This window comes from Camelina sativa, chromosome 12 (genome assembly GCF_000633955.1).
Source record: "Camelina sativa cultivar DH55 chromosome 12, Cs, whole genome shotgun sequence".
NCBI lineage: Eukaryota > Viridiplantae > Streptophyta > Magnoliopsida > Brassicales > Brassicaceae > Camelina > Camelina sativa.
In genome coordinates this window covers 4,929,916-4,950,398 of record NC_025696.1, presented here as the reverse complement: position 1 = coordinate 4,950,398, position 20,483 = coordinate 4,929,916, and the positions used below count along the sequence as shown (strand labels likewise).

Genomic DNA, 20,483 nt, shown 5'->3' with positions numbered 1-20,483 from the left:
GCCTCAGTGTCTCTAAATCAGGCAAATTTAAGTGCCCTCAACATGTAAGATCCTCATTCATTGTTTTGTATTTGAGGAAGATTCTTTCATTTTTGTTGGCTTGTTTTGTATTCAATATCATATAGATGTTCACGTATCTCAACCTTTTTGTTAGTTCCCTGGCTGTTATGCTGGTAGAAATACTCATGAGAAATATATAAGAATATGTAACAGTGATTAGGTAGGGAATTGAAATGGATTAGTTTGATTGTGCGGTATCTCTCAGTTTCATCTGATAGTATGGAGTTTGCAGGAGTGCTTTCTCTGCAAGGGAAGAGCACTGTGGCGGTGTGTCAAGTGTCCAGTGGCCGCTCATGATAAACATTCTCCATGGCCAGAAGAAACACTTCACCTGAAAGACCAGCCAGGAAAAGCAGTTTGTTGGAGGCATCCAACTGATTGGCGGCAAGACACAAAGGTCAGTTTTTTTACAGTTTCCCTCATCATTTAGTAGATCCTATCAGAAGACTCTTACAATCTGTATTCTCATATAGACTCACTCACATGACTGATAAGTTATTTGTTGGTTTAGCAGCATGCAGTTGCGCAGAGTGAGATGGAGGTCAGTGTTTCTCGTTCCTATAATTAGGAAAGCTGGAGATTTGTTTTTTTCTTACACTTTTTCAAGTAATGCTTATCTACTTTGATATTCAACAGGTCTTTTCCCAGTTGCCTTTGCCATATGTTGAAGAGGAGTTTAAGATTGACTTCACATGGAAAGATTCTGTTGTGAAAGATGATCCACCTCCTTATGTGCATATTAGACGCAGTATCCTTTTAATAGTTTCCACACAAGTTTCTTTTGGTTCAATGTTACTGCCATATGATCACATGATTCTCATTTTGCTTTACACTAGTGTGTGTCATTCCTTGACTGATTTAAGATATTTACTTCGTGAAAAAGAAGCGTGATGATGCTAACGATGGTGTTGGGTGCACAAATTGTGGCCCTACTTGCTGTAGAAGCTGTGTTTGCAGGTATGCTTGTTGACTAACGAACAAATCTTATCTGTTAACCAGGAAAGGAAATGTCGTTTGAATAGTTTCCGCTTTTGGAAAAATTGTCGTAGGGTTCAATGTATAAGCTGTTCTAAAGGATGCGGATGCCCTGAAACTTGTGGAAACAGACCATTCCGCAAAGAGAAAAAGATGAAAATTGTGAAGGTAAAGGCCTTAGTCTCTATTTTATGACTCTTGCATTACACATTGTTTATATCTTGACATGTCATGTTATTGTTTTACAGACTGAACATTGCGGTTGGGGAGTAGAGGCAGCAGAACCAATCAATAAAGAAGACTTTATTATCGAATACATTGGTGAAGGTAAACTATCTTGATTGTGTATTTGAGCCTTATGGTTGTGGTGGAAAGGGACAGAGTATCTAGTGAATAATCTCACTCTTATCTACAGTGATCAGTGATGCTCAATGTGAGCAAAGGCTTTGGGATATGAAAAACAAAGGCATTAATGAGTTTTACATGTGTGAGATTCATAAAGACTTCACGATTGATGCCACCTTCAAAGGGAACACCTCTCGGTTTCTGAATCACAGCTGCGACCCAAATTGTGTACTGGAGAAGTGGTAAAGAATATAAATATTTCAATTATGCTGAGTAATAGAGAGTGAGTTAAGTTTAATTCTTGTAAAATGTGTGGATATTTTAAACAGGCAAGTTGAAGGTGAGATCCGTATAGGTGTCTTTGCAGCTCGTCAAATAAAAGCAGGAGAGCCACTTACATATGACTACAGGTCAACTTCTGGACCGTTTCTTTCTTCTCTACTTCTCTGTGGTTATTGATTAGCTTAAGTAATCTGAGATACTGATATATTTGGTTCTCTTTGTTTAATGGCAGATTTGTGCAGTTTGGGCCTGAAGTAAAGTGTAATTGTGGGTCTTATAACTGTCAAGGTAATCTTGGGACAAAGAGGAAAGAACCAAACCGTTTGGTTGCGTCTTGGGGAGCAAAACGCAGAAGAAAGTTGCACCGACCTAAAGCCCGTTAATTGCTTCAAGATTAGCTGCAAAATATATGTAAACAAATGTGCTTTGATGGTTTTTCTGTTGTGTACTAATGAGCAAGAACCTTATTCTTTTGAGGACCTCCATGAGTTAGAAACTTCTGGGAGAATCATATCAATAAATAATAATCTTATAGAATTTAATTGTTTAATTAAATTTTTGATTATTGGAAAAAAATCAAACTAATGTAGTAAAATGACAAGTGTGAAATGGTGTTCTTGTTAGATCCTCTCACAGTCTCACCCCATTTGCTGTTATATAGTAGTTTCAAAATNCATATTAGGAATCTATATTATGAAAGATGGCCAACTCTCTCCATCTGAGTGACACATCAGCAGTGGAGAGAGTGCCACTTGTCTATCCTCATTAAAAGCAAAAAGACCTATTCATGTATTTTGTTCTTTTTTATATTACAAAAACAGTTTTAATATTTACATAAAAAAATTAGAGAGGCTTATAACATTTCCCAAAAAAGTAGATACATCACCAAAAGACAAAAAAAATATCGGGATTGAATCAAGAGCCGCTTCTTCCTCTCAGCGTAAACCATGAATCTATGGATATATAGTTTAGGAGTCATAATTTTGTCAATAGTTTGAAGAGTTGCAGCAGTGATAGAGATATTTGTTAATATTGTAGAGAAATTCATGAAAGTTTGTCCCTAAAATTTTTTTTTTTGAAGAAGATTGAAGTTTTGTTCACTATCAAATGGAAGATAATTGAATAAAATTGTAGAATGTTGGTTTAGCAGAATACAGAGACAAAGAGGAAGGAGTTTTCATATTCTAATATTTAGAAGTTGTCAAAAATAAAATTAAATGAAATTCTTATAAATAAATAAAAAATTCTAGAGTTATATTCAAGAAATTGAAGAGCTAACATGAAAGGAAGATGTCTATCTTAATCAATCTTGATAAATTAAAATGTTAGTAGTTCATAGTATATAACTGAGAAGCTAAAAAACTCTTTGTTACAAAATATGCATTTTTAGATCAAGCTTTCATTTGGAATATTTTTTTTAGAAGTTTTAGACAAGAATTGTAAAATGGTTAAGCTTTCAAAATAAAGTTGTCTATGCATGTATCTAATAATTCAATTGCAAAATGAAAAAAGCTATTTGAAGTATAAAAAAAATATCAAAATCAAATTATATTTTTCAAGATTTCCACAATTAAAAAATAGATAAACTCTACATAAAAAATCAAATTAGTAACAAAATTGTTTAAAAAGCGGTAAGCTATAAGCCCGCGCATAGCGCGGGTATTCATCTAGTTATTAATAAAGAACCACTAGAACTTGTAATTGAGGCTTAGTTAGGCTCACTGTTGACAGGTTATGTTTAAAATATACTGTATGTAAATTGAGAAGACTACTATACTCTTTAGTCCTTAATGGTCCGTTTGGTAATCTGAGATTCTCAAACAAACCACAAGAGCCATATTTTAGTGGTATGGCAAGAAAAAATAACCAATCACATTTGAATATTCTTTAATTTGTGTCAAAACCATTATTTCAAAAAATTTAGTAATAAAATAACTGAATATTGGTCTGTGGTGAAGGAAGTTGTGGATGTCCTCTCCACTATCTTTCCTTTCGTCAGCTCATTTAATTTGATTTAGTTAGTTGATTTCAAGTTTGTAAAGAATTCATGTCCTCTCATTTTCGATAAAAAGTGAAAAAAAAATCAAAAAAAGTAATGAAAATTACCCATGGTAAGAGTATAGTGTTCAATTAATGAAGCTGTGTAACAAACAAATCGTTCAGCAATGATGTTCGCATAACATCATCAATATTAAAGTTTTAAGAATAAAGAAGAGATCGAGAACAGAAAATTAATCACAAAATTTAGTTCAGGATCAATCAAGCTTACCACAAAAAAATCCTAATTTACCTACGTTCTAGAAATTGCATATGATGATTTTAAACCATACACAAAATCCAATAATAAATTCATATCCTTCTTTAACTTAAAAGTAAACACATATTTTTTTGTCCCTCTCAATATTTCAGATATATGATTCTAAATTTTTCATGAGTTTAATACTCAAATATAAAACAAAGGACGATCTAGATATAAAAGCAGATACGTACATGTATGATGGGCTACGAAAGAATACGTTTTAAACTTTTAATCAAATTATAATTCATAATACAAGATACAAGGTTTCTAAAGCTTTAAATATTTCAAGTGCCACATCCACGTTACTTTGATGTATATATATGAATATATCTACCAATTCTAGAGCTATCATTTTCTCAATACCATGCTTGCGCAACATATTTGGTACGTTTTCTAATTTATTAAATATAATTTATGTTCAGATATTTCAGATATCAATGGATAATTTTGAATGATTTTAAAAAATTTTAGATAAATTTCAATAGGTTTTAACATGTTTTTGCAAAAATAACTCATAGCTATGCTAACATAGTATTTTAAATATCAAGATTTGAGTAATGTTCTTACTTGCTTTCATCATATTATTGATTAAAGTATTATATAAGGACAAATAGATAATCTTATATAAGATTATCATGTTAATTTACAAATAAAATTTTCAATAATGCTTTGCAAGCTTCCTATTATTTATTTACACACTTTTAATAGTCCAACAATTTAAAATGGGAAAATAATTCAATTTTCCACATACATTATTTATATTAGTATTAGTTTTAGAAAGGGACAAAAACAAACTTGTAACCAAAAATTGACCTACATCTTCTTCAAATCTTTAATTTCTTTCTCTTTCACTGTGAGAATGAAATGAAGAATGATCATACAACTGATCATGAGACTTTTCACAAAAAAGACGAGAAGCCTCAACAACCAAAACGTGTAGCTCGATATGATCCTCACATGATTGAAGCATATGTCAATCTCTTGGAGCCTTATGAGCCCTTCCCATATCCGGAGATGATCCATAACGTCCAAGCTTCTCTCAGGAGGAGGATGTGACAATACTAGACCATCCTTGGATAATCTGTATATTTGTAACAAACCTGTATTCATCTGTATAAAATAAAACAGGGACTAGGCCATCCCTAAAAAGAAAACTGGTCATGATCTCGAACCGATCATCTGATGAGCCCAAGGGAGGGCGAAACCAGTTTCATAACCACACCATTAGAAACCTTAAAACAAATAAATGAGCAGAGTAATTAAGATTCAATGATCAGCTTTGGCTCCCGATTCTGGTCCGAGTAATTCCAAAAAACATCTACACCCTATAAGTTGGTTTCAAACGCACACAGTTTGGTTTATACCATCCTTAAACCTCGTACTTTCCCCGAGAATCATAAAGCATCCTACCGATGTGGTGTCCGAGAATGATTATGGAACTCAATTAATGTATTATGTATGTATATCTTTAAAGTATAGCCCCGGTCAATCCCTTGGCTTCAGCAAGCAGTTATACAATCGTGGTGAGAGCCTAAGTTTTGGTTACAAGCACATGTGGTTCTATACATCACTGTCCAAAATCTAAAAAACAACGTGTCGTACTATATAGGCACTTGATAAGTTGCAGATCTCTCTCTCTAGACACAGGTCAACGTGACAAACACTAGAGTAGAGAAGTCATTCACCCCAAACTAGAATATATTTTGCTAAGCTTGTAAATATCATTATAAATGAAGTTTGTGGTATTACACAAGCATTAATTACCTAAACTTAGAATAACCTTGGCAAAAAAAAAGAAATAAAAAAGAAGGTTACAATAGTGTGAATATTGAGTTCGTATAACCTTTTACCATGTAATTTGAGTTCGTTCGTGTAATCGTGTTTCATCCTAGCACCGAGTATGAAAGGCATGCATGATGCATGCCGGAGTGTCATGGAAGTAGGGAAAAAACAAAAGCAAACAGTGTTAGATTATATCCCACATCGGAAGAATAACAAATCGTTGGGCAATATATATAGTGTTTGGCAACCCTCCTCTCTTGAGCTAGCTTTTGGGAGTGAGTTAGACCCATTACTAATATGGTATCAGAGCCTAGGTTCAAACTTCTCGATTGTGGACTACCACCCGTGGATGTCTAGTCCCACAAACTTCACGTTACAGATGTCCAGTCCTGAGCGTGAGGGGGATGTGTTAGATTATATCCCACATCGGAAGAATAACAAATCCTTGGGCAATATATATAGTGTTTGGCAACCCTCCTCTCTTGAGCTAGCTTTTGGGAGTGAGTTAGGTCCATTACTAATAAACAGTGTCGTCTAAGATTGATGATGGATTGAGAGAAGAAAAACATTTATTTTTTGGTAATCGATAATAAGTTCTATATGGTATGTGTCTAGCTAGCGCGTGTAGTATTTTGGTTGATTTATGTTATTTAATAGACTCTTGGTCTAGCTATATAGTTATGGCTAGGTCACTAGGTATATAATACGTCCAATTGTAGAGACTCAATATTTTGTAATCGATTGTTATGGGGGCGTCAGTTGTCACCTAGTTATTAGACTTGAAAAAGAAAAGAAAAAAAAATCTTCTTTCACGGGAAAGTTAGTTTCAGAAAAGAAAAAAGAAAAGAAAACAAAAAACTTTCAAAATAGTTCATATATTCACTTTAAACTTCCCGAAAACGTTCTTACGTAAAAGAACTTAGTTGAGTTAGTTCATAGTATTATTTTGAAGACATCATTTATGGAAAAAATGTTTGAAGTAGAGCGGTTAAACTTATATCTAACATGCATGCATTAACTCTAAAAAAAACAACAATTTTGTGAATAATTTTAATATCTAAGTATTTGAATGGGTTAGAAAAAGCACAAGTTCACTTGATCAATCATGTTTTGACAAAAAAATAAAAATAAATAATTATGTGAAACCATTGGTCGATCGAAGATGAAAATGAAAGTTTACGTAAAGCATAATTGTTAAACTTCCCACGATCACATTTACCATTCTATGAAAAGAAAATCAAAAATAAAGTAGAGGTATATTTTCCTCCATATATAATCCACGATCTCTTCTAGTCAAACGATTGACAGTTACGATCGACGTCAAAGCAATATATATACGTATCTCATTGATCATCTTTATGTTGTAGATGTTAGTTTAATTCTAAAAAGTTGAGGATAAACTCATTTAGGAGTAAGACACGCTTCGTAAAAGAAAATCTTATATATAATGCCTTATATCCAATATAAATTTCAAATATTTCATTGTTGACGCCGACAATCTCCGATGAGTTCATCATATAAGGCATATATATAGCCTCTGGACTGGTATGTTACATATGTTTTATTGCTTTAAGATGATTATATTAATATTTTTTCTTTCAAAAAAAATTTATATCTTATACGTTTGTCTAATATACTTTTGTTTTATAGACCACACCACTAAAAAAAATGCAAACTTGATGAATAAAAGAGGAGACGCAAACAAAGTAGAAGACTTGAGCAAGAGCAGCTCTAGTGGCAAAGTGTTAAGAGGCTGAAGATGATGAAGTAGAATATCAAGACGCAAATGATATCATCTTTGTATTGAGTCACTTCACTCCGGTAAAAATTTTGTGGCTATGACCTTGAGTTTTAATCTAATTTTAAGTTGGTATTGAGTCTTTGAATATTAAATGTAAGTTTGTATTTTTTTTTTTTGACAATCAGTAATTTTGTCTTTTTATAAATTCTCTATAGTATATTCTATAAAGCATTGAAGTTGGAAGTTATTTCTTAATATTTGGAAGACTATTAATTCTTTTCGTTAAAAAAAAAAATGTACAACAACAATTGTCTCACTATATCAAGTGACAGAACCAAATCCACATTTTCACGAAACAATATAGTTTTCCCCACATACTAATTTATTTACAAACTAAATTTTCATATATTTTAGATTACATATGGCATATAAATATATAATAATTTTTCGGTATAATACTAGTATATATAAAAGCCGGAATATCTGAGAATCTCCCAATTTTTAACTTCTCCAACTTATATATATGCATAATGGAATCAATTATGCCGTTCAAATATATACTAAAACAATAAAATCTTTAAACGCAATTTTGTTTTTTGTTTTCTTGTTTAGTATAACAAAGCTACATTAAGGGAAATCCGAAGGAGTGAAAAATTCAATATTCAAAATACTTGTATATTAGACGGAAAACACAATTAGATAAGATATATGACATTTTCGATTAACCTAGCTTAATATACAAATTAAAAATAATTAGAAATATCGCGATTACAGTGTGAAGAAAAACTCAAAAAACGAGGAAGCGAGAGCTGTATAACAAATAAATCGTTCAGCAATGATGTTCGCATAACATCAATATTAAAGTTTTAAAAACAAAAAAAGAGACCGAGAACAAAAAATTAATCACAAAATTTAGTTCAGGATCAATCAAGCTTACCACAAAAAATCATAATTTACCTATGTTCTAAGAATTCCATATGATGATTTTAAACCAAACCCAAACTCCAATAATAAATTCATATTCTTCTTAACTCAAAAGTAAACAATTTTTGTTTTCTCCCTTTCAATATTTCGGATATATAATTCTAAATTTTCCATGAGTTTAATACTCAAATATAAAACAAAGAACGATCTAGATATAAAAAAAGATACAAGGTTTTAAACTTTTAATCAAATTATAATTCATAATACAATATACAAGGTTTCTAAAGCTTTAAATATTTCAAGTGTCACATCCACATTACTTTGATGTATATATATATATATATATATATATGAATATATCTACCAATTCTAGAGCTATCATTTTCTCAATACCATGCTTGAGCAACATATTTGGTACATTTTCTAATTTATTGAATATAATTTATGTTCAAATTTTTCAGATATCAATGGATAATTTTGAATGATTTTAATAATTTTTAGAGAAATTTCAATAAGTTTTAAAATGTTTTTGCAAAAATAACTCATAGCTATGCTAACATAGTATTTAAAATATCAAAATTTGAGTAATGTTCTTACTTGCTTTCATCATATTATTGATTAAAGTATTATATAACAATAAGAAAAAACAATTAGATAATCTTATATTAGATTATCATGTTAATTTAAAAATAAAATTTTCAATAATGCTTTGCAAGAGCTTCCTATTATTTATTTACACACTTTTGATAGTCCAACAATTTAAAATGGGGAAATAATTCAATTTTCCAAATACATTAAATATTAGTATTAGTTTTAGAAAGGGACAAAAAAAACTAGTAACCAAAAATTGACCTACTAGTCTTCTTATTTTTAGACATCTTCGATTCAACATTTGATCTAATAAGTTATCTTTGTCTTTTTTTCTTAGATTATGTGACACTATACTTTTAGGCTTTCAGCCATGCGTAGATTTTATGTCTGGATTTCCATTGTGGCATTGTCCAAAGTATCTATCATGTACTAAATATAGAGTGTTAGATTTTGGATCGAGCATATTCTGGATCATGTGTGATAGAGAGATCAGAGCTTTTCTTTAAAATCCAGACATAAATTTATTATGTTTAAGTTATATTTAGAGAGGTTCCGTTTGTAAATCGAATACTTGTATTGATTTCATGTGATGCTTGATTCTCAAGCAAACCCCAAAACGATAATCGTACAATTTTAACGATCCTTTTAATGAGTTTGTTTGCGGTGTGCGTATCTAGAAAGAACAAAGATTCTCCTTCCTTTTCCTACTAATTTATTTCTAATTGAGAAAGCAAAAGAAGTTGTATCCCATACAACCCCTTTTTGGGATACACACATGTAATATTAGTTGGAGATTACAAGAGTAGATTTTATTTCATACCAACAAAAGATAGTAGTAGTGAGGAAATAGTACAGCAGCTACGGAACAACGTAACCTGTCACATGAGATCAATTCCATATATTATAGAGTGGTCTTGTACTTACGTAGATTTTTTTTTTTTATAAAAAGAACTTTATACCGATGATTAATTTCTAAGTTCTCGTACTACATTTTTCGCAACATATATATAGCTCTCTAGCGATACCTTCAGTTTTTTACAAGATTAAAACCGTAAAATAAAACTTCTTAATTAAACTTACCTCCACACTTGGTACCATAAGCTAGAGGCTTCCCACAAAAGGCAGTGACATGAACAACCTTATCCATGTCTATCACTTTCTGCACTGAAGCTGTGATACGACCACACGCGCAAGGGATGTTTGATTTCTTAACGACTCGACAGCACGCTGCGGACGGGTTTACCATTGGGCTTGGTCGCTGCATGTAGACCGCGCATTCCTTCATCAGACCTTCTATGTCTCCTTGGCACGTTCCATGCCCTGGAACTAGTAGTGTTCCTGAGATTACAAGGATCATTGTCTGACCAAAATCAAAACACGAGAATCTATCGCCATTTTGGTTTGAATCTAGTGAGTGTAGCTTTGAGTTTTTGGTTAAAGAGAAGTTGTTTATGGTCTTCTATATAGTGGCTTAGAGGGGTTTAAGGGTTTGTTGTGCTGCATGTGAGGGCAATTATCTTTTTTTTTTGTGCGCTGAGAGTACTGTAGACTTAAGTGGTGAATGCTGTAATCTTGACTTGTCATGTTATTGTTTCTACAGACTGAACATTGCGGTTGGGGAGTAGAGGCAGCAGACCAATCAACAAAAATACTTTATTGTCGAATACATTGGTGAAGGTAAATTATCTTGATTTTGTAATTCAGCCTTAGGTTGTGGTGGAAAGGGACAATGTATCTAGTGATTAATCTCACTCTATCCACAGTGATCAGTGATGCTCAATGTGAGCAAAGGCTTTGGGATATGAAGAACAAAGGCATTAATGAGTTTTACATGTGTGAGAATCATAAAGACTTCACGATTGATGCCACCTTCAAAGGGAAAACCTCTCGGTTTCTGAATCACAGCTGCAACCCAAATTGTGTATTGGAGAAGTGGTAAAGAATATAAATATGTCGATTATGCTGAGTAATAGAGAGTGAGTTAAGTTTAATTCTTGTAAAATGTGTGGATATTTTAAACAGGCAAGTTGAAAGTGAGCGTGTAAGTGTCTTTGCAGCTCGTCAAATAGAAGCAGGAGAGCCACTTACTTATGACTACAGGTCAACTTCTGGACCATTTCTTTCTTCTTCACTTTTCTTTGGTTATAATTAGATTAAGGAATCTGAGATACTGATATAATTGATTCTCTTTGTTTAATGGCAGATTTGTGCAGTTTGGGCCTGAAGTAAAGTGTAATTGTGGGTCTTATAACTGTCAAGGTAATCTTGGGACAAAGAGGAAAGAACCAAACCATTTGGTTGCGTCTTGGGGAGCAAAACGCAGAAGAGTGTTGCACCAACCTAAAGCCCGTTAATTGCTGCAAGATTAGCTGCAAAATATTTGTAAACAAATGTGCTTTGATGGTTTCCCTGTTGTGTACTAATGGGCAAGAACCTTATTCTTTAGAGCACTTTCATGAATTAAAAACTCATGGGAGAATCTTATCAATAAATTAAATTATAGTTTAATAGAATTCAATTGCTTAAATTAAATTTACAATTATTGGAAAAAATCAAATCAATGTAGTAAAATGACAAGTGTGAACTTCTTATTAGCAAGTATATCATGGATTCCTTATTTAAGAACCTCTTCCTCTCTTTTTTTTTTCTCCAAAATTTGTTTCCTCGCTACTTTAATAAAGGGTATCCTAGCTTGCTCTTATATAGTAGTTTCAAAAAAAAAAATTATTTAAGAACCACTTGAACTTGTAATAGAGGCTTAGTTAGTTAGTTAGGCTCACTTGACAGGTTATGTTTAAAGTATATGTAAATTGAGAAGGCTAGTTTACTCTTTAATGATCCGTTTAGTATGAGGCTATGAGCCATTGATTTTTTTTCCAAAATAGTAGAAAGATAGTGAGAATTTGTTTTCGTGTTTGCATTTTGACATGATTGAATTGTTTATTATTTATTATGTTGTTGTTTTTTCCTACTTGTTATCGCAATATATAGCTTCAACAAAACAAAACATTAATATACTACAAAAATGATACGCTTACATATGGTTTTATTGCCATAATTTATGTTTTCAAATATGATATACTTAATCATGTGGTCACATGTGCACATCATGCGCATCTAGATTGGTTTATTTCACAAGTGTAATTGTGGATCTGAAAACCATCAAGGTAATCTTGGCCTTCAGTATTCGTTGGATGCTGTTACTTAATCTAATTTTGTTAGAATCTATCCGTAATCTCTCAATCTTGGCCATAATGAAATTCTATGTTTGGGTTGGCCAATTGGAGACTTGTGTTCTTTGATCTGATGTTGTTAGAATTTATATCTGATGTTGTTAATTCTTTGATCTGATGTTGTTAAATCTTAGAAGAATCAATTTAGCTTAGATTCAGACTCTATCAATCTTGACTACGAATATATATTCAGAACCTATGTATTATAATATAGTCTTGGTCATTGTTTTTTTAGCTTTATAATAGAGTAATGTTTTGATGTGATTGACTCGATCAAATCCAAATTAGAGAATAAGTGTCCTGGAATTGTTTCATGCTCGGAGCCGTCCTAGGTGGTCCAATGTATAGCTTGCAGACTGGAAGGAGGGACAACTCCATGGCTTACATGATAATAAATAAGAGTTTTATATATAAAATTTTTGGCAGAGATATATATAAAATTGAATAGGTACCATAACAATTTTTGGTATTTTTACACTGGTGACCACTAATCTCTTTCGTATAAGTGTTTTCATGCAGCTCCATGCACTATATTTAATGATCTAGAAATATTTTTGTTACCATGATAAAAAATATAAATGAAAATAAATCTCTTTTTTTTTAAAATGAATAAAATTGTAACATATCATTAAAAAGGAAATCTCAAGATAAAATTAGTATTTAAGGGTCAAATAAACAAAAAAATGTATTAAATTATTTATGTAATGGTGTCAAAACATAAAGAAATAGAAATAATCACAACCACAAATTAAAAATAACAAAAATTTAGGATTTTAGGGGATTCAAACACAAATTAAAATTTTAGCAACCATTATCATTATCCTTTTGCTCCTGTTCTGTTCTTCGGCTTGTCAGGCACGTGTTCGTCTTACTAGTCCTGATCACACAACTGATCATGAGACAGTTCACAAAGACGAGAAGCCTCAACAGCCAAAACATCTCTGTCGATCTGATCCTCACCTCATTGAAGCCTATATCAATTTCATGGAGCCTTATGAGCCCTTCCCATATACGGAGATGATCCGTAACGTTGAAGCTCTCTGAGGATGCGACGATATTAGATCATCGTTGGATAATTTGTATATCTGTAAAAACTGTATCTTTTGTATGAAATAAAACAGTGACTAGGCCATCCCTAAAAAAAACTGGTCATGATCTCGAACCGATCATCTGATGAGCAGAGTAAGATCATATTCAGGGTTGGCTTTGATTTTGGTCGAGTAATTCCAAAAAACTTCTATACCGTTCAAGTTGGTTCAGTTTCAAACGCAGGGAGTTTGGTTTTTTACCACCCCTAAACCTTGGATTGTGCCCGAGAATCTTAAAATCATAAAGCATCCTATCGATGTGGTGATAAAGAATGATTATGTTTTGAAACTCAATTAATGAATGTATATCTTTAAAGCATAGCCGGTCAATCCCTTGGCTTCAGCTAACAGTTATAAATTTGTGGTGAGCCTAAGTTTTGGTTACAAGCACAAGTGGTTCTATAAACCACTGTCCAAAATCTAAAAGACACATCGCTTATATATATATAGGCACTACAAGATAAGTTTCAGATCTCTCTCTCTAGACAAAGTCAAAGGGACAAACACTAGAGAAGCGAAGTCATTCACCCCAAACTAACTTGAATATATTCTTACTAGCTGATGCACATATTACATTGTAGCTTCGATTTCTCAACATCTCTTCTTGCTCAAAGACATCCCCTTCCTTCAAAACAATGCAAAGATTGTTTAGTTCAAGTCATCAGTTTCTTAAAGAAGTACAAGATTTCGAGATCTCAAGCAACGGCAAAAAGGTCTTACTAGATGAGAATAGGCAGAAGCAAGAGATATAAGTGTTGGGTACATATCAAGAACAGCCATGGCAATTTCCTCAGTTACCTGCGGGATCTGCACCAAATACTTATCAATCGAAATGGATTCGCAGAACCATTCACATATAAGAACCGAAAAATGCATAGCCAGACTCAGTACCTGCATAAGCTGAATGGCAAATACGTCGCTGATTGTCATTTTATCAAGGTCTTGACACCTTTTGACAAAACTATCAAAAGAAGGACACGAGGCCGCCACTTTGCTCTTGTCATTATCATTCACCCGTAACTTGTAGTACTGATATATTGATTTAGTGAGGTAACCGTATTTTCTTAGCGTCTCACCCAGCCCTTGTGTCCTCACAACATCAAATCCCTCCAGAATCTCTGTCGTGAAACAACTAGAAGCATACATAGATGAAGATAAGTATGGTTCCAGATCTCAAACAAAAATGCACAACCAATTTATATTTTCTGAAACATCAAATAAATTTCTTACGCCGTTTTAATGCTTTCTGCTGCATCAGAATGGTTTGGATCTCCTTCAAGAATGTATATCAGCTTCTTGAATCCTGATCTCTATTTAAATTTGCAGTTAAAGAAGAAAATGAGAGACAACCATCAATGAATGATGGAGCAAGTCAGAAACTAAGGAGTTGAGAATACACACACCTGAAGTCTGAGTTTTTGGTCCCTGTAGCGATTATCTCTAATTGATGAGCGCATATCATCAACATTCTTCCTCTCGGCAATAAAATCCAGAACATACTCATCCTCAAGGTACTTATGCCGAGCAATCCAGATACAATCCCCGACTGGTAATCGTCTAACCTACACCACTTGTCCTGTTAATTTGTGTAATTTCGAACCTGTTGACATCTATTCAAAGAATCAAATGCAAACCTCAATCTTGATATTGAATTCAGAGCATATGTTATCAACTATATTCCTGGACCGTGATCTGTGAAACCATAAGAAACGTATATAGACTATTGTCACACTCTCATAACCAAACCATAAGAAACCAAACCACAACTAAAAGATAAGAGTAGAGCAAGATTAAATGTTCCACAAACCCCTTAGTGGCGAACTTTTCTCGATCATCCAGTATCAAGATCACATCATATGCCTCCTCAAACGTTTCTTCACATCTAAGAGGAGGGAGGCGTGGAAAATTTGTTATCCCTTTGGTTCTATCTGATACCAACTTTGTAACCAGGACACAATAAGGAACAGTTAAAGCTGATTAGCAATCCAGTTGCTGCTGATCATTAAAAAAATATAACAATCTACTGATTATTGAACTCAAATGGTTACATACAGAAGATGAGCAGGCTTTCACCGCATGACTTGAACTGGATGAACATGGATTTAAGGTGAATCCATCGTTGCAAGAGCGAAACTTCTTAGCAAGAGATCCCTCAAGATCAACTTGACCTGTATTTGTAGGTAATACTTCATAAGATGAAACATAAACTTTTCACAAACACAGCACTAAGCACTAAGCATATTTTATCATATTCTTGATAAAGACCGTACGAGTTTGTGCTCCAGAAGGTCCTCCTGAATCTTTTCTTTTATTTCGAGAGTCCGGACAGGAATTATAAACCTCTGCTTGACGAAGATGGCACATTACAGAGAGCCAGAGAGTTGATGGATCCTTGTCCCCAGATCCATCTGAAACCTCTCTGAATGCAGCAACGACTTGTTCCTTAGAATAACCAAACGGTGTAAACTGTTGACAAAAACCAAAAAATTTAAACATGAAACTAAGAAAATGAAGCAAAACATGTCACCTCACAACCAATCAACACTATATAAGAAGAATTTAAAGGTCGAAATAACATTATGATGATGATGACCTTTTCAAGAATATCGTTTGGAATGGCTGCTTGTGCCCTAGATCTGGGATCAGCATATAGCTGTTCTTCTGTCAACGTAAAAGAACAGGTGGGATTTTGATTCGGTGTTTTCTTTGCTTGCGGTGCAGGATCCATTTCATCATCAGATAAGATGTCAACTGAATTAGGTAATCCAGATCGCACTATACATTCCTTTGCAACTTCCCGACCTTCAACTGTCAGCATGTACCTAAGAAAAGAAACAATAGTCTCAAGATAAGGTCTACTTCTCTACAAAAATACAAGTCAAGAGCACCTAAATTATAGGGAAGAGTTTCAGATATGAGTTTTTTACTTGGCTGGGTTGCTAGATTTGACCACTAATCCCTTCTGTATAAGTGTGGTCATACAGCTCCATCCACTATACCACTCCCTCTTAGAGTTTCCAATTCCTGCTTTCCCTTTGCCTTTCTCTGGCCTAGTGACAAGAATGGAAGAATAAGAGCAGAAGTTAGGTACAAAACCAACAGATTAGAGATTGGGAACATTGATTCATACCCAACAGGAGCATGTGAGAGCCCACTCGCATCAGCAGCATCAATAAGCTCTTGTTTACGCATGAATTCTTTCCCATTTGTTGTCCTTCTGGTAAAAGAAAAACATAACTGTCCTGAAAAAGGGTTTACAGAGAGGAACGAAAAGAGTATTTTGTGAGTATTACAACCATGTAACCAACCTGTGCAAGGTTATTAGTAATGCATACGCCACAGAGTTTCTTTGCGGAATGTACCGTTTCTTTCCATTGGCCTTTTTCCCTGGACAGATCAAAAATCACCATACGTAAAGACATCACATTGATAACACATGTGAACCACATAATATATATACAGCGAACAGCCCAACTCCATTACCAGCATGATTATCAGGTAAATCTTCTTGCTCAGAACCTTCAGCACCAGCATCAAAATATCCTTTCATGAGCTTAACCATCCACTTGCCAAAGCCCCTATGCATCAAACCCAGCAAAAATCACAAAACAGATACTTGGTTAGATAGAAGCAAAGCCACCCAACAACTAAAAACCACTCACTATCAGATTTGCTTTGCCTTGCAACGGCTTAATAAACAAACACTTTCCCTTGAAACAAAGAAACAAATGATTCTATCTATCTACATGACTACAATTTTCAGACAAAACAAACACGAACCCTTAGCTAAAGCCTAAGGATCCAAAAATCCGAGAATCTCGAACTAGAAAACACAAAGGGGTCACATCTTTCCATAAGAAATTGAACACAAAAGGCATTTCAAACAAGAAAACGAATGACCCATTTACCCAAATTCGATAGGAGAGAAGTGAAGAGAAGAGAAAGCAAGAAACATACTTGATCTGCGACAAGTCTTTGAGTGTGTTAATGGGATCCTTGGCGTCGCAGACATTTCTATACGCCTTAACAAACGTCCTCTCCAGATTCTCAGACAAGCCTTTGGGCTTATCAGCGTGTTCTTGCTTCTTTTGCAACACATAAGCCGCTAAACCTTGATTCTCAGGACACCGTACGGCCCGTCTCTCGTCATCCATCACTACACCACTCTAAAGAGTCTGAATCTCTCTAATTCCTTGATGACTGGCTGTATTCGTCGCCGGAAAAAGAGGGAAAATTTCACGCAAAGGTTTGATCTTTTGGTTCGACAAACCAAAATCTTTTAGGCGTTTCGTTGGGAATTTTCAAAATTTGGGGATTTTGGCTAAACTACGCCTGTTCAGTGACTATCATGACGTCACGAGTCAAGAGTAAGAGCCTCCGTCTGATTCAGAGGCTTTTAATTTGAAACATGAATCACTTGGTTCAATTAAAAATTTACGTTTTGATAGTTGTCATTTGTCACAAATTTGTCTCTTTGGTTCTTTCTTTTTATTTTTGTCACAAATTGACTTCGGTGAAAAAAAATAAAAATAAATAAATAAATACTATTTTGTCATTTACTACTTTATGTATCTCAGATATAAGTGTCATGCATTGGCTGCCATGTAACGTTAGTTGTAGTTAATTACGAGGACACTCATCAGAATCTCACAGAAAATTGCAAGTCTCTTGTCACATGAAACCAATTGGAAAAGAGCAACCACTTAAGTCTACAGTACTCTCAGCACACAAAAAAGATAACCTCACATGCAGCACAACGCGTTAAACCCTCTAAGCCACTATATATATGACCCTGAACAACTTCTCTTTAACCAAAAACTCAAAGCTACACTCACTAGATTCAAACAAAAATGGCCATAGGTTCTCGTGTTTTGATTTGTCTCACAATGATCCTTGTAATTTCAGGAACACTACTAGTTCCAGGGCATGGCACGTGCCAAGGTGACATCGAAGGTCTGATGAAAGAATGCGCCGTCTACGTGCAGCGTCCCGGCGCAATGGTAAACCCCTCCGCAGCGTGCTGCAGAGTCGTTAAGAGATCAGACATCTCTTGCGCGTGTGGCCGTATCACAGCTTCAGTGCTAAAAATGATAGACATGGATAAGGTTGTTCATGTCTCTGCCTTTTGTGGGAAGCCTCTAGCTCATGGTACCAAGTGTGGAAGTAAGTCTGATAGAGAAGTTCCATTTTTAATAATACGATTTTTATCTTGTAAAAAAACTGAAGGTGTCGCTAGAGAGCTATATATGTTGCAAAAATGTAGTACAAAAACTTAGAAATATCGGTAAAGATTAAAAAAAAAAAATTGTATGCGTTTATATTTTTTTGTATGCATGTAAGCACAAAATTTGCGTTTTAAAACATCATATGATCTCTATTAATATATAGAATTGATCTCATGTGGCAGGTTACGTTGTGCCATGAGATTTGGGACCAGAACTTGGGAGCTAATTAAAAGGGTTTCTAGAATAAATTGTTTGTGCATGGAGCTGTAGCTGCTGTACTATTTCGTATTTCCCCACTATTATACTCTTGTAATCTCACTAAAATCCACTATCATTAAAATCTACTCTTTATGTAATCTCTAATATTCCATGTTACGCGTCGAAAGACGAAAAGTATATATGGTGTCGTCAAGATTCAATATATTGATGCTACGACTTTCCAGTATATAGAGAAGAGAAAAGATCTTCTTTGATTATAGGAAAAAATTTTACCTATTATTTTTCACTTACGGTTAATGATTTAATACACAAAATAAAAGTTTTACACAAGAATCACAACTCTTGGATATGTTGATAGTTCGAAGAATGGAAATTGAAAAGAAAAAAAATTTAAAGCAACAATGATTTGAATAATCCAGAAGAATATATAATGAAGTCCTTAATTACAATCAGATCTGAGTTTCATTAAGATTTTGAAACCCTAGCAGAATATATGCTTGTGATACAAAAGAAAGCTCTAAAAGATAAATTGGTCAACAATAGAGAGAAACAAAAAAGAATGACAAGGAAATCAATCCTCCATAGCCAATCCTCGCCGTAGATGTTTAGACGCTTGGTATGCAAGTAAGCATAGTATGCCGAGTTGGTGTCAATCTCGTTGATTTGGTCACCAAAAGATGCCGAGTCGGCCTTCTCCATGATTGGGTCATATTCCTCAGTTTGATAATAATTTATTTGGACTCCATCACGAATGATGACCGGGACTTTCCAAGGACGGAGAGCCTCTGAAGCACCCACAAAAAGCAAGACGACGAAGACAATGAAAAAAACGTTGCTTACTCCCAATCTAGTTTACATTAATTTTTGTTGTAGATAAGGGCTATGATGTAGAAAAAGATCTCGAGAGAATAGTTTTATGATTTGAAATATATGTTGTGTGTGTTTTATATATATAGAGAGGTTGGACGTATAGAAACCGACCTTTATTTCCTTTAGTAATTAGGAGAGACAGACTTTAATTTATTTCCTTTTTCTTTGTCTCCTAAATCCTGATGGAAAACCTGTAAAATTGCTAAATCAAAACATGTTTAAATTAACTGTTTGATCAATGTTTTGCAGCAGAAAGCATTTAAATTGTTTTACCCTTATGTACAGATGACTTATAGTCTATCTTGAACTACGTTACGTACAACACATCTCNTAATATTCCATGTTACGCGTCGAAAGACGAAAAGTATATATGGTGTCGTCAAGATTCAATATATTGATGCTACGACTTTCCAGTATATAGAGAAGAGAAAAGATCTTCTTTGATTATAGGAAAAAATTTTACCTATTATTTTTCACTTACGGTTAATGATTTAATACACAAAATAAAAGTTTTACACAAGAATCACAACTCTTGGATATGTTGATAGTTCGAAGAATGGAAATTGAAAAGAAAAAAAATTTAAAGCAACAATGATTTGAATAATCCAGAAGAATATATAATGAAGTCCTTAATTACAATCAGATCTGAGTTTCATTAAGATTTTGAAACCCTAGCAGAATATATGCTTGTGATACAAAAGAAAGCTCTAAAAGATAAATTGGTCAACAATAGAGAGAAACAAAAAAGAATGACAAGGAAATCAATCCTCCATAGCCAATCCTCGCCGTAGATGTTTAGACGCTTGGTATGCAAGTAAGCATAGTATGCCGAGTTGGTGTCAATCTCGT

At 33.8% G+C, this 20,483-nt stretch overlaps 3 protein-coding genes and 2 pseudogenes across 5 annotated transcripts in view; 2 read left to right on the top strand and 3 right to left on the bottom strand.

Moving 5' to 3' along the window:
* LOC104730214 (histone-lysine N-methyltransferase ASHR3-like) overlaps positions 1-2,162 on the top strand; it is a 3,004-nt gene extending 842 nt beyond the window's left edge. The window contains exons 2-10 of one of the 2 annotated variants that reach the window (XM_010449352.2): positions 293-457; positions 575-601; positions 697-808; positions 924-1,017; positions 1,110-1,203; positions 1,284-1,362; positions 1,451-1,622; positions 1,710-1,790; positions 1,895-2,162. In XM_010449352.2, the coding sequence (XP_010447654.1) occupies positions 293-457; positions 575-601; positions 697-808; positions 924-1,017; positions 1,110-1,203; positions 1,284-1,362; positions 1,451-1,622; positions 1,710-1,790; positions 1,895-2,045 (975 nt within the window). In that variant the 3' untranslated portion in view covers positions 2,046-2,162. Of the gene's footprint in view, positions 1-292; positions 458-571; positions 602-696; positions 809-923; positions 1,018-1,109; positions 1,204-1,283; positions 1,363-1,450; positions 1,623-1,709; positions 1,791-1,894 lie in introns of both variants that reach the window. The other variant, XM_010449351.2, reaches the window with a different exon arrangement.
* On the bottom strand, positions 9,858-10,394 carry LOC104733198 (annotated as a pseudogene).
* On the bottom strand, positions 13,615-17,633 carry LOC104730213 (crossover junction endonuclease MUS81-like). Of its 2 annotated transcripts, XM_010449350.2 has the most exons (15): positions 17,278-17,633; positions 16,804-16,898; positions 16,629-16,707; positions 16,451-16,537; positions 16,248-16,370; positions 15,914-16,142; positions 15,591-15,786; positions 15,373-15,488; positions 15,128-15,258; positions 14,955-15,012; positions 14,724-14,882; positions 14,551-14,630; positions 14,212-14,452; positions 14,041-14,127; positions 13,615-13,945 (listed from the first exon to the last, which is right to left on the bottom strand). In XM_010449350.2, exons 1-15 carry the CDS (start codon positions 17,472-17,474, stop codon positions 13,841-13,843), a joined length of 1,983 nt encoding a protein of 660 aa, XP_010447652.1. In that variant the 5' UTR covers positions 17,475-17,633; the 3' UTR covers positions 13,615-13,840. The 2 variants fall into 2 exon arrangements, with proteins under 2 accessions (XP_010447652.1, XP_010447651.1); XM_010449349.2 differs by having other exon boundaries at positions 14,041-14,452.
* On the top strand, positions 18,102-18,990 carry LOC104730211. The gene is made up of 2 exons (XM_010449347.2): positions 18,102-18,483; positions 18,728-18,990. Exons 1-2 carry the CDS (start codon positions 18,171-18,173, stop codon positions 18,742-18,744), a joined length of 330 nt encoding a protein of 109 aa, XP_010447649.1. The 5' UTR covers positions 18,102-18,170; the 3' UTR covers positions 18,745-18,990.
* LOC104730212 lies at positions 19,230-19,622 on the bottom strand (annotated as a pseudogene).